General features: G+C 42.3%; 1 protein-coding gene across 27 annotated transcripts in view; it reads left to right on the top strand.

Annotated features, from left to right (window-relative positions):
- LOC127005091 (uncharacterized) overlaps positions 1–12,559 on the top strand; it is a 203,214-nt gene extending 190,655 nt beyond the window's left edge. For 19 of the 27 annotated variants that reach the window (XM_050873611.1, XM_050873614.1, XM_050873616.1 and 16 more), the window contains 11 exons: positions 1–559; positions 2,336–2,366; positions 3,242–3,382; positions 3,890–4,000; positions 5,770–5,891; positions 6,489–6,636; positions 7,482–7,756; positions 8,037–8,276; positions 9,501–9,614; positions 10,142–10,210; positions 10,318–12,559. The exon at positions 1–559 is cut by the window's left edge and continues 353 nt beyond it. In XM_050873611.1, the coding sequence (XP_050729568.1) occupies positions 1–559; positions 2,336–2,366; positions 3,242–3,382; positions 3,890–4,000; positions 5,770–5,891; positions 6,489–6,636; positions 7,482–7,756; positions 8,037–8,276; positions 9,501–9,614; positions 10,142–10,210; positions 10,318–10,576 (2,069 nt within the window). In that variant the 3' untranslated portion in view covers positions 10,577–12,559. The remainder of the gene's footprint in view (positions 560–2,335; positions 2,367–3,241; positions 3,383–3,889; positions 4,001–5,769; positions 5,892–6,488; positions 6,637–7,481; positions 7,757–8,036; positions 8,277–9,500; positions 9,615–10,141; positions 10,211–10,317) is intronic. The other 8 variants (XM_050873621.1, XM_050873620.1, XM_050873619.1 and 5 more) reach the window with 5 other exon arrangements.
- Positions 12,560–13,705: the final 1,146 nt, after the last annotated feature.

The raw sequence follows: 13,705 nt of genomic DNA, 5'->3' as shown, positions 1-13,705 counted from the left end.
ACTTAATTGGAAACGCCACGATACCTGAGGAGACACCTGAGGAGACAAACGGCTCGCCTGAGAGAACGAAACCTGCGCCAAAGACGGAAAGAATATTCGTTCGAAGAGGCTCATTACCTGAGATCAAGACTTTACCTGTGGAGTCACCTGAAAAGATCAAATTACCTGTGAAGACTTCCAATTCACCTGTAATCACCGCCCCACACAAGCCCGAGACGGAAACAACACCTGCGCGGAAGACTTCTTTACCTGAGACCAAGACTTCACCCGCGGAGTCCCCTTGTAAGACTCAAAGGTCACCTGAGAGAGCAAAACCTAGAGTCACGTTCTCACCTGATACAAAGACGGACGAAAACTCACCGGGAGAAAACCCAATCAAGATAAGGTCATTTTCCGAGCTCACCGACGCTCTTGGGATCATCACCTCGCCCTCAGGCCACGCAAGAGCATCCATTATCGTGTCTAGCTCCTTCGACGCCCCTGCAGGCATGGACGCCGAGCTGCCGGTCCCTGAGCAACTGTCCTGCCTCTACGACGTGGTGAAGGCAGTCAAGAATAGGTGAAGTAGTGGCTAGAGGGGGGGAGTGATGGTGATGGTGGACAGGTGAAGTGGGGAGTGAGCCAGATGTGTGTGTGTGTGTGTGTGTGTGTGTGTGTGTGTGTGTGTGTGTGTGTGTGTGTGTGTGTGTGTGTGTGAGTAACGTAATTAATTCCACAAACCTTTTTTGGGTGGGTAAAACATTTCATACATTATTACACATCATTATTATTTTTATTTTTCAAAGCTAACGTGAATAGAGTGTAACATTCATCCCCTTTATCGTGTGCCATGTCGTCCATGCCTCACACCCCATCATTCCATCGCCTGTAGTCGTGTAGGGTCCCTCGTGCACCCTCAGTCCCATAAGAAAGGAGATAACAAAAGGATATTCTCAAGACGCCTAAACGACTAAGATCTGTCGTTTCTATAATGCAACTCCTGTCTTATTTGTAGGAGTGAGCTGGATGCCGTGTATATTCACATCTCTTTCTATCTATCTATCTTTCTAGTCTTCTATGTGTAGGTCATGGTCTGCTTTCTCTAAAACAAACAATGTTCGCAAAATTATACGGTACAATGCCGCCACATTTCACCCACACTCCCAACTTTCACACTCCGCTGCACTGACCGCTCCGGCATCAAACCATTTCACAACAACACAACAAATTACTGCTACCAACAACACACACACTGCCATTTCACCACGTTAACACCACCATAACTGCAACTGCCATTTCACGTCAACACCAACAATTGCCAATTCAACTTTTTTTTTTTCTCTGTTCATAGATACATGCAATATAGGGTCGCTGATTTGTGAGTTGTGATTTGTGAGTGCTTCTACAGCCACACTTTCACCATAGCACACATAACAAGAGCTTCTATTTTATCACATCGGTACACCATCACTAAAGCTGTCATTTCACCACATATATCGATTGTCTCTACAACTGCCATTCCAGCCTCATCAAAACCCTATCACTTCGTCTGCCATTTCACCTCAACAATCGACTCTTACTACAGCTTTCATTTCACCATAACACAGAACATCAACTCCTATTTCACCACTTCAACACATACTTCAACTGCAATTTCACCATATCAGTCAACTGTCACCACATCTTACACACAACACTTTTACTACAGCTTTCGTTTCAGTGTTTCACCCTAACACGCAACTACATCTGCCATTTCACCACACAAAAGACTATCACCACATCTGCCATTTCACCTCATCAATCTACCATCACCACACCTTTCACCATAACACACACGACCACAGCCATCATTTCACCACATCAACACACACATTCACTGCACCTGTCACTTCGCCACATCAAAACACCGTCACTTCAGCTTTCATTTCCCCGCAACACACAATACCAGCTGTTATTGCACCCCTTCAACACGTAGCCGCCACCCACACTTATCGTAGTTAATTTTCCACCAGACCACCTTTCGCTTTTCCTTCCTATACCCCTCCTCCTCCTCCTTCCTCTCTCCCTCCCAACGAGATTCTCAAAAAGGAAAAGAAAGAAAAAATAATGCTACAGGAGGATTGCTTAACACATATCCATTCAATCTGTTTTTTTTATTATTATTAAAGTGTGAAAGGTATTACTGATTTTTTTTATTTTTTATGTCGAATCGTCCTCTTCATCTTCCTCCTGAGATCAGCTTGACTGTGATTTTCTTTGCTTATTTGTTTATATATTTCTTACTTCTTTTCTCCCGTCTATTTCCGTGCCCAAATCCGAGCTCTAACCTATGATCTCTTCTCTTCTCTCTTTTCAGCAACGAGAACTTATCGCCGCAAGAGATCGAGGTGAGGAGAAAAGGCGGTTTGTGCGGTGACCATGTGTGTGTGTGTGTGTGTGTGTGTGTGTGGCGGCAGTGGGCGTGGTTGAGGGGGGGAAGGGAGAGGGGCGGCGGTGACAGCTGGGATCCGGAGTTGGTCACATTCAGCTTTAATATGCAGATCCGGGCGCTGATTCCAATGGCCTCGTTTGTGTTGTGTGGCCGCCTCGGGGGCTTATTAGCGGCCGTCAAGGAGTAATGATGATGCTGTGGCCGTGGTTAAGTAATAGAGGCGTAGCTGCAGTGTGTGTGTGTGTGTGTGTGTGTGTGTGTTGGGGGGGTGGGGGGGGTAAGTGCTGGTGGTAATAGTAATAATAGCAAAGGTACAGGTAAATCTTTGATAATAGTATTTGGGGTGATAGTAGCAGTAGTAATAGCAATGATCTTATAAATGGTAAGTCTTTGGTAATAGTGTTTGGATGATGACAGTTGTAGTAGTGATTTTGTTAGTAGTATGAAGATTTTCCTGTATGACTCGATTTTATATTTCTTTGGCATTGTAGAATATCAGATGTTTTCTTTTTTTATGCCTTATACGTTTAGTCCTTGGCCTGGCATAGGAAAACTTAATGATTATAATTGTAGCAGTTGTCATATAAGTTAATGGGGTAGTAGACGGATAATTATTTGTAGTAGTAGTAGCAGTAGGGGTAGTATTTGTTGTAGTATTGGGGGTGATGGGAGGAACAGAAGTAGCCCTGGTCGTAGTCATAGTAGGAGTTATAATAGTAGTAGTAGTAGTAGTAGCAGCAGCATCAGGACCCACAGCAAGCGTACCCCATCGTCACCACACCCTCTCCGCCACCACTCAATAGCCTCCGTTCTGCCCCTCTCCGCCCCCAGACCAAGTTTACCCAGCTGTCCCTCGCCTTCAAGACAGACCGCCTCACCCTCCGCCAGCGCCTTGACCTCCAGCAGCGGCACCGAGACACCGCCGAGAACAACCATGAGGCGGATATGGAATGCCTCAGGAGATACGTCTGGGTGGGTCACACTTCTCTCTCTTTGATCCTTCTTTTTGTAATCTTTGTTCCTATTCTTATTCTCCTTTTCATTCTTCTGTTTCTGCTACTCTGTTTTAAGAAGATTGATGTTGGGTGTTTCTCATTTCTTCTTCTTTTTCTTCTTGTTATTGTTTATTATTATTATTATTATTATTATTATTATTGTTATTATTATTATTGTTATTATTATTATTATTATTTTTATTATTATTGTTGTTGTTGTTGTTGTTATTATTATTATTATTATCGATCCTTTTGTCTTCCTTTTAATAAAATCACACTTTCTTTCCACTTCTTTTTTTATTTCATCTTGTTTTCTTTCTCCTCCAATCTGCTCCATTTGTTACAGTCTTCATTTTTTATCCTCCTCCTCCTCTTCCTCCAAATTTGATGATAATAAGGATAACACTGATACCAATACTGATGATGATGATGACAACCCCCCCCCCCCCCCCATCACCCCTTAACCTCCACCCCCCACCTACAGGAGATCCAGGCCGAGTGCACAGATCCTGAGGTTTCGGATGCCATCAGTCGACTACGCCGCCACCTGGACATCCTCGCCGCCACATCCTCCAGGCTCGTCTCCACCTCAGAGGTACGTAACGAGGGGGCCTTACCAGCTGATACCTGTTTTTTCTTTTTTTACAGTTTAGGAAGCATCTTAAGGGCAAAAATAAATAGGTACAGTAAAAAAAGCCTGATAATCACTGCTCCTATTAAGACAACAGAGATGGGTAGTTAAAAGAGAGGTCAGTTTTGAATAGAGAGGTGTTCTGATACTTAACTTTACTGGTTCCATTAAGTTCCATCAAGGGCAAAAATAAATAAGTAAAAAAAAGACTGCTAATCACTGCTCCTATAAAGAAAACAGATGGGTTGTCAAAAGAGAGGTCAGTTTTGAATAGAGAGGTGTTCTGATACTTAACTTTACTGGTTCCATTAAGTTCCATCAAGGGCAAAAATAAATAAGTAAAAAAAACCTACTAATCACTGCTCCTATAAAGAAAACAGATGGGTAGTCAAAAGAGATGTCAATTTTTAAAGGAGATGTTTGTTGATGCTTAATATTACTGGTTCCATTTTTATTTTTTAGGGTAAGAGATTGGATCCATTTTCTTTCATTTCATCCTCCAGTCTCATCACCTCAGAGGTACTTAACGAGGGGCCTTTCCATCTGTGTACCTGTGTTTCGCTTCCTGACTTATTGGTTCCATTGTTAGTTTTATTTTTTTAGAGTAAGGGGTGGGTATGTTTTCTCTTACTGTTTTATTTTTTTAGAGTAAGGGGGTGGGTATGTTTTCTCTTACTGTTTTATTTTTTTAGAGTAAGGGGGTGGGTATGTTTTCTCTACTGTTTTATTTTTTTAGAGTAAGGGGATGGGTATGTTTTCTCTCCTCATTTCATCATTCAGGGTTGTCTCCATTTCAGAGGTACACAACCAGGACCCTTACCACATGCTACCTGTGTTTTGTCTCATTACTGATTCCATTATCATATTTTAAGGATAGGAATTTGGATACATTTTCTCCTCCAATTTCATCATTCAGTCTTGTCTCCATTTCATAGGTGCATATCGAGGGTCTTTTACTGCATTCACTCACTCACTCATTCATTCAACTCACTTATTTACTCGCTGTCGCCCATTTCATTCATTCATCCACTTGCTGTCTCTGTTTTTTAGTGCTTTGATCCTCCTTTTTATTATCTTTATTTCTATTCTCATTCTCCATATTATTTTCCCTTTTTCTGTCCTCTGTTTTAAGAAGACTGATGTTGATGTTGGTTTTGGTATGTGTGTTTTGCTTCCTGACTTTCTGGTTTCATTATCTTTCTCTTCAGGATAAGAGGTTGGAATGATCGTGTCTAATGCCTCCTTCCTACTCTACCCTTCCAATTTTCTTCTTATATCCTTCCCTATTCTCCTTACCTTACCTTCACTCCTTGTTTCTCATCCTTCCCCCTTCCTTTCCCATGATCTACCTTTCCCAAATTTCCCATATCTAGAAATGGCAGCCAGCATCCTTTATTTATATCTTCTGAATCAATAATCTTTTTCCTTTATGATCTTTCCCTTTCCCCATTCCTCCTCCTCACAGTGGATTTGGCTACATTACCTGAACAGCAATAAGTAAGAACAAGAACAAGTAAACATCTCTTCTAGTTTCTCTACACTTGTTTTATATCCTCTTGTGCTTGGAATTTCCTTAAGTGCACAGACACTCCATACTCTAGCCATGGTAACCCCCTTCACTCCCTCCCACTCCCAAGTTCTCACCATTTGTCTTTCTTCTCTCAACTTGAATGCTGCCATGACCTCTCCTCCCTTCTCCCTCCCAGGTTCTTAATACCCCCTTTCCCCGGCAGGTGTGGGGAGCGGTGCAGCAGGAGTGGCGTCTGGCCCGTGCCGTGGAGGTGATCTTCCGACACGTGGAGGACGTCAAGAGGAAATATGAGAGTGTCAAGCAGGAGCTGGAGGAGCTGAGAGGGTGAGGAATGCGACTCAGGGAACAGACAAAGGTTTAAGATATCCTAATGATGAGGAGTAATAAGGGGGGTTGAGTATTTCATTTTATGCTTTGGACTGATAGCAGATGGACAGACAAAGTAACAGAGTGGTAGCCTGGGTATTGTAGAAGTCTGTTATCCCATCAGTTTGGTGTGTGCAATTTGAGATCATTCCATTCCTGAAGTTACTCATTCCCTTCACTTGCTCCCTTCCTTGTTGGTGTACTGTTCCTGTTGCCCGCCACTTGATTATTCCATCCCTGAATTGAGGTAACATCCTGAATGGTGCAAGAATTTGGTGGATAAATGAGATCATGTTCCTGGAATTTCTACAGTTTGATTCACGGATAACTCATGTCACACCATATGATATCCATTCATATATCTTGGATTTTTGTCAAACTTCACTTATTTTGGTCTGTGGCTGGTGCTTGACCTACCATGTACATAGTTTTTATCTTGCACTACTCAGAAATCATGCTTTTTGGGACCATGTGTTTTAATCCACAGACTGTTGAAGGAGTGTGAGATATAGTGTGTTTTTAACCATTCCATTTCTGAGGTGCCTTACTCCACAGGCTGCTGACTGACTACAAGATTGAGCTGCCAGTGAGTCATATGATGGGCAGCAGTGCCATCAGTGGCTGCAACAACCTGGGCGCCTCGGACTCCCCGAGTACCAGTAGGAGAATTAGGGCACTGAGCCTGGCGGGGAGCAGCAATAAGGTTTGCGTGTGTACTTGTCTTTGAATGTACAATTTAATGCTGGCTTACAGTTTTTCATACATGTGTGCATTTTTTCTGCCATTATATTATTAATTTTAAGCAAGCCAAATATACCCAAATTCAGTTCTGAATATACAACAAATGCCATCCACAAATCTAATCAGTTTCTACAGAAGAGTGGTGATATATTTAGTACGAGAGTGGCTTGGGTGGACTGTCTGCCCCTGGACTCAGTGACAGCTTGTGGTAAGGTGAAAGGGGTCTGTAAACTTGGCTAAACATCAGGGTACACAAAATATGACCCACCTTCAGTATGGCTTGACGTACACAGATTTCCCTGCATGATGGTGAACATAGTGGTATCATGGGTGGTAGTAGTGATGGGGAAGATACAGTTGTAATTGCATGCCTATTGAAGAAAAAATCAACATGTTATTTCTTCAGTGTTGCAAAATGGTTAATTACGTATTGGGGCATGTCCTATCCATTACCATCTTTCCATGGAGGAACATGGCTAAGGCAGATAGTCTTATCATCTGTCAAAGTCCTGTGAAAAAGTGTTTTCATCACTTCCAAGTTGAAATTTATCTCTGTCTTTGCCATTGTCTTCAGAGTTGAGTAGATGGTAGGGTGGGTGAGGGGGAAGGTGTGTCTGGGAGTGCGGTGAGGGTGTGGGATGCCGTCTAGTTTATTCATGGATGGGTGTAGAGCTATGAGAGAGACAAACAGGAGAGGCAAAGAAAAGCAGGAGGGACTGACCTTTAGTGTAATGCAGTGTGGCATTATTCACACACACACACACACACACACACACACACTCATCACCCTTGCCTCTTCCCCAACAGGCAGGGTCAGAGAAGGAGGGTCGCCGTGTCAGCCTTGTGTCTTCCAAAACTTCCTCGAGCGGCTTTGCAGGAAGTGCCAGGTCGAGAGGACGTCGTGCCTCTCTAATGCCAGATCTCAAGCCCTTCAGGGAGCCGTTGGCTGCCGTCGCTGCTGCTTCGGCTGTCGCTGCCTTTAAGGAATCCTCTTCTTCCTCCTCTTCCTCCTCTGGTAGTGGCCCCACTGCCTCCAAAGAACAGGGAGAGGAAGTGCCTGGGACTGGAGCGCCACCTTCTCGGTGAGGAATATTTTTTTCTTCTTATTTACTCTATTTACTGATGAGAGAAACTGGCAGTGGTACTGATGCACACTTTGTCCGTACCAGTGTTAGTAGTGGAGGTATAATTTTTTATTGCAGCAAAGATGATGGTGTTGAGAGTAACAGTGATAAAAACACTCAGTTGGTGGGGTTGATGTGGATAATTGTACATACTGTCAGTAGCAGCAGTGAAGATATGATTATAATAGCAGTAAAGGCAGTGGTGGCAACAGATACTAAAAAAAAGCTAACAAAACAGCAGCCTCAGACGGTGGAACTGCAGCATAACAGAGGAAGCAAGTGAGAGTGGAGAGGAGGAGGGTGGAAGCAGCAGTCAGGACAACGCCCCCTCCACTGCCGCAGCCTCCGCCACAGCCACCACTACCGCCGAGGATAGCGGTGGCTCCTATTCCAACCTCAGCCCACTAAGTCCTGACACTTTGAGTCGTCTTCAAGCTCTCGCAGAAATGAAGCACGGGTCAGATGACTCAGATGACAGGTAGTTGTGTTTTCATGTTATCCTCAGACTATCACATTGCTGTCTATACTAGAAGCTGAGTATCTTAGTGATTTTTTACTATCAAGTTTATAATTTTTTGGTAAAGTGTAGGTTTTCTTTAGTCAAGTTTAGGTTTTATGGTCAAGTTTAGGTTTTCACAGTTAAAAGTAGGGATGCAGGGTCAAGTTAAGTTTTTGTAGTCAAGTTTAGGTTTTACAGACTCGTTTAAGGGGTCAACCTCTGCATGAATTGTTTTTTTCCAGGAGGTAAACACTTCCTTCGGTATATCTTATCATAGCCTTAATTAAGAGGCCAAATTTGACTTGAAATTCTGTTTGATATGAGTATGTATTGTATTGTGTGTGTTTGCTTCACCAGCTGAAAATCATTTAATCAAACCTAAGGAAGAGATGTGGAATTGAGTGATAGAAGCTCCTTCCTTCCTAGATGACTACTCTCTAATATTTTATGGTTCATTTACATTATCAAACTTTGCATTACAATTTGTTCTTATTATTTGCTTTCTTACTGAAACTTCTGGTGATTGTATTTTCATATTTAGCCTTTTTATTATTTATGTATTTTTACATTTCAGCCTCTTACTATTAATGTCTTCATACTTCAACTTATCATTTACATATTTTCACATTTCTTCTTCTGTACTAACATTTTCATGTTTAGCCTTATTATTATTTACCCAATTTCGCATTTCAAACTTTTACTACTAATGTATTTTAAATCTAGACTTTTAAATATTCATCCTTGTCTTCATATTTCACTTCAATACTGTGTTTTTTCACCTCCCATAATCTTCTAAAACATCATCTTCTTTCCCTGTCGTAGTTGTAGGTCAGCAATATGGACAAGCATGACCATTATTCTCCCTTTTTCCCTCAGTTTTTCTTCGGAGTGGACAGGGTATACACAGTTATCTTTCCCTGTAGTAGTTTGTCATAACGGAGAACTTGAGAGAAGGTGAACAGAGTGATAAGGAACCTCATTATTTATGGCACTTCACAAGTCTCACTGCAGCACCATCTTGCTCTTCTTCCTCTTGACCTATGTGTGTATGGAGTCACTATTGGGAGTTGTGGCTCAGGGCTTAGGATAGAATGCCCCTCCTGATGTCACATAGTGGCACTGGAATTCGCCTTGGCTTTTACCTACTACTGTGCCATACAATGATCTTATTAATCATCATCATCATCATCTTGTGTCTTACAGGGCTAGTGATGACCAGAGCCAGTCAGAAGTGAGTCAGGGATCCTTAGAAGACTACCAAGAACCTCCCCCTCCCTCCTTCACTGCCTCCTTATGGAACAGATTAGAAAGCCAACAGTGAGTGCCACTGCATTGTACTTTAGTCATAGACAACAGTAATACTCAAGCCTCACCAAGGTTGCTCTTACAAACCAGCGCCCATAGTCTCAAACGTTTCAGAGCTTACTCACATAGATTTTGTAAGACTTTCACAGAGGTTGTGTGTATATCCATAGGTAGTTTTATGAGCCTAGTGATAGTATGACAAGGCTTCTGCACCATGAACGTGAAAAAAAAAACACATGAGGACCTGACTAATCTTCTTTGTAGCCTTTGAAATATTTGTTGTGAGAGCTGAAAGTGTCTGAGAATATGGGCCCAGAGTAGTTATTGTTGCAGTAGAGAGTGTGAGGCTTTTGATAGATTAGTTGAGGCATATATAACAGGGTGCCATGACATTAGCTTCCTGTAAACTGTCCATCATGAAGTAAGTACTTGTCAAAGTAACTGCATGGAGGGTTAGAAGTAGTATTTTCACCATAATGTTATACAGATAATGATGGCATGCTTGTAGTGGTGGTAATGCTTATGTTTGCATGTTGCAGCTGGATAATGGTTGCCATGGAAAAGATGGAAAACATGCTCGGATGGAGAACCTTAATTTACTCATGCAGGTATTAGAGGCCTGGTCATAGTTACGGTAATGTGCTTATATATGCTGGTACACAGGTGACAGAGGCGTACATAGAGTGATGGTAATAAGTATGTGTGTGTGTTTCAGCTGGCTGGTGGTGGCAATCAAGGAGGTGCTTGCTTGGGCCAAGGGTGGACAGTGGCCCTACTCCCACCAGCAGACCGTACTGGGGGCGCGCTATGCCTTCACCACCTTGCTGCTTTTCGTGGCTGCACTCTTCCTGCTGGTGACGCTCTCCTCGGGGAACGCCAGTGTTCGTCAGCCCCGCCACCACGGATGGACCACCCTGCACCACCTCCTGCACCCCTTCGTCTCCCTGCGCTACCTGGACCCACCTCCCACCTGACCTGTGGCACGCCTTGCTAGTGAGGGGTGAGGTGCTGTGTCCCTCCCTGCCGTGAATGACTTTGTTGTGCTGCTTCGTGCAGGCGCCGTTTTATTACCACTTTTTATTTTTTTTTATTTTTTTTCAGTTTTTGTTTTTCATGCTGGTGTGAATTCATCTAGTATTTTAATTCATTATGTACAAGTCAGTTGTTTCACATTTGTAATTCTTTGTCATCATGGTTCATTTTATATTCTCCCCATATAAATATTTTCACTTCTTTCATAACTATACTCATGTAATTAGAGAACTTCTATGAATATACCAAATTATAAATTTTATTGATATGGTGTGTGCAAATGTGTATGTGTGTGTGTGTGCTGGCATGCGTGTGTGTGTGTATGCGTTTTCATCAAGAGCCGTCTGCAATGCTTGTGTCAACTGATGTATCTCTTCCTGCATCGGTCAGTTACGATTCAGGAGAGCATTGACCTCATTGCTATCAGAGGAAGCTCCCCTACCACTGCTTTTTGAGGCCAGCACCTGGATTTGTGACAGCATGACCTGCTCCCTTAACTTGTGGCGCTCGGCCACCTGAGGGTCATGGTTGACAATTGGCTCATGATCCATAATTGCCTTTGCCCCTCGATGCTGCTCACTCTGCAGTTCAACAGTTTTGGCTTGCAGCTCTTTGATAAGGTTGAACTGGTCCTCATACTGGGGGGTTGGAAGTAACATCAAATGTCTTACTCAGTGCTTCATAGGTTACTCCAGTTTGGGCAGTCAGCTCCTCCATTTTGACCTTCATGCATTCCCTTGATAACTCGGCCATGATTGCTTTTTCAGCCATGTTGTGTGTGTTTATCTAATTGCATAACTAAGTAAATATACACAACATGGCATTGTGTGTGTGTGTGTGTGTGTGTGAAGATCCACTATGTTGCTAATACACTGCAGCCAGCCTTCTTTTTCCACCTTCATACAATGTTTTAAGAAGAATCAAAGAGGTGCCCAGCATGCAGCCTGGCAGCTCCCAGGGTGGAGGGGCTGTGTGGGCTGCCGCAGCCTCAAGCCTCGAGGTCACAGCATTCGCCAACTGACTCATGGTCACACATGAAATTTCAATTTTTTTTCTTTTGTTATTTAAAGCATTACTGAGTTGGTCTTTGCTCACTTTAATGGGTTCAGAATGTTTATCATGTTACCTTTATCATTTACATTATTAAAAAAATCATTTTTCTCAGAATTGTTCTGGTGATTCGGAAAATTTTATGGAAAATTATCATTACATCATGTAGTCTTCCAGGAATTGAATATTAATAAGAGTGTGAAACAACAGCTTGGCCCAAACACTGGCACCTGACACACCCAACTCAGCAAAGATCCCTTGGATGGGTGACAGCGAGTGACAGAGAAATTGAAACAAGCATCAGTCAGACTAGATAAGCTGGGATAAGTTTTCTGCCTTTAGTTCAACAACAATTCTGTGAACTCTTGCTAAGCCAGTTTTCAGCCATCCTTCACTAGGGCTTGTGTGGTTTAGCGGTGCAGTCTGCTTGGGAGCAACCTCCGTGTGGATCTGACTTGTCATTCATGGCCCCACAGGCATCTTCTTAACTCACTGGAGGTGCATTTAAGAGTGTTTCTTTCCTTGTTAGGCTGCTTTTTTTAGTTACTCTGAAACAAAGGAAGGACTATTAAGTCTTGAGTGCCATGTATTACCAAGTACTTTATTTATGCATTAGGACTGCCACTACTCGCTGTTTTTACGATGATGGAGACTTACTTTTGTTCCCCTGAGCCTTTGTTTTCTTTCGGAGGAAATGTCCTGAAGCAAAATTGGAAAAAGTGTACTGATTGTGTTCTCCAAGGAATGCCAGTTTTTTTTAAATGTGTGAAAGGACTGTGTTTTGTTTTGTATTTGACATATATCATAGGGAGCAACATGTATTTACTGTGATAACATCAAATGAAGTCATGTATATCAATAAATCTATGTGATAACCTTCTTTTTCACTTACTTTGCTGGTGGGATGCAGAGGACATACACGTTACAAATGAATGAGAAATGAAGAACCATGAGAGATGTTGTTAGTTCTGCAAGATTTCTTTAATACACTAACAACTACATCCTCCTCCTCCTCTTCACTAACAACAACATCCTCCTCCTCCTCCTCCTCCTCTTCCTCCTCCTCCTGGATTATCTTGTTCCTCTCCATCATCATCTTCTGTTTTTCTTCTGTCTCTGCTTGATCTTCATCCCTTGTGTCACTACAATGTTTTATTTCTTTTGTTGGCTTCTCCTTCCTCTGCCTCATCTGCCTTATATTTCTTTCTCTTCTTCAACTTTATTTTTCTTCTCTTACTAATGTCCTTCCTTCCTTTATTTTTCTTTTACTGTAACGGAGTCTTCTTTTGATGGTTTCTTCTTCCTCTGCCTCATCTTCCTTGTATCTTTTTCTTCCCTTCAACTCATTCTTTCTTCTCTTAATAATATCTTTCCTTCACATGTTTTCCTTTTACAGTAACAGAGTCTTTCCTCTTAAAATGCAAACTCCCTGACCCCCAGAACTACTATGGCACTGACCCCTGACCTGGCGCTGAGTTAACATCACTCTGCATGGACAAGAAGGGAGGCAGGTAATGGTGCATGAAGAAACAGGTGCATGCCAGGTGGGTCAGGGGGTCTCTTGGTCTCCTTTGAGTAGTATCCTTTTGGTGTTTCCTTCCTTCCCTTTTCTTGTCTTTTCTCTCGACTTTTTTTTTTCTCCTAATTCATCTTTCCTCACTCCCTGGTCTTCTCTAGTTGTTTAATTCTTGCATTTCTTCATTATCTTACTGGTTTTCTTTTTCCACCTCTTTTGTAATTGGCTTTATTTTTCCACTCTCTTCCCTCTTCCTTGCTTTATTACCTCCTCCTCTTGCTTTTCTTCATTCTGTCTCAATTTAATTCCTCCCATTCTTCATCTTCTCTTTTACCTCTTCTTCCATTTCTCTGGTTTCCTTTGTTCCTTTAACTTTCACACCTTCATTTTGTTGTCACTTTCTCCTTTCTTCTTATTCTTGATATTCTTCAGCCTCTACTCTTCTGGTTTTCCTTATTTCATTCACTCCTATTCCTTCATTCTTCTGTCACTTTCACCTTTTTCT

The sequence above is a fragment of the Eriocheir sinensis genome, chromosome 29 (assembly GCF_024679095.1).
Source record: "Eriocheir sinensis breed Jianghai 21 chromosome 29, ASM2467909v1, whole genome shotgun sequence".
Classification (NCBI taxonomy): Eukaryota; Metazoa; Arthropoda; class Malacostraca; order Decapoda; family Varunidae; genus Eriocheir; species Eriocheir sinensis.
This window is presented reverse-complemented; position numbering and strand designations above follow the sequence as displayed.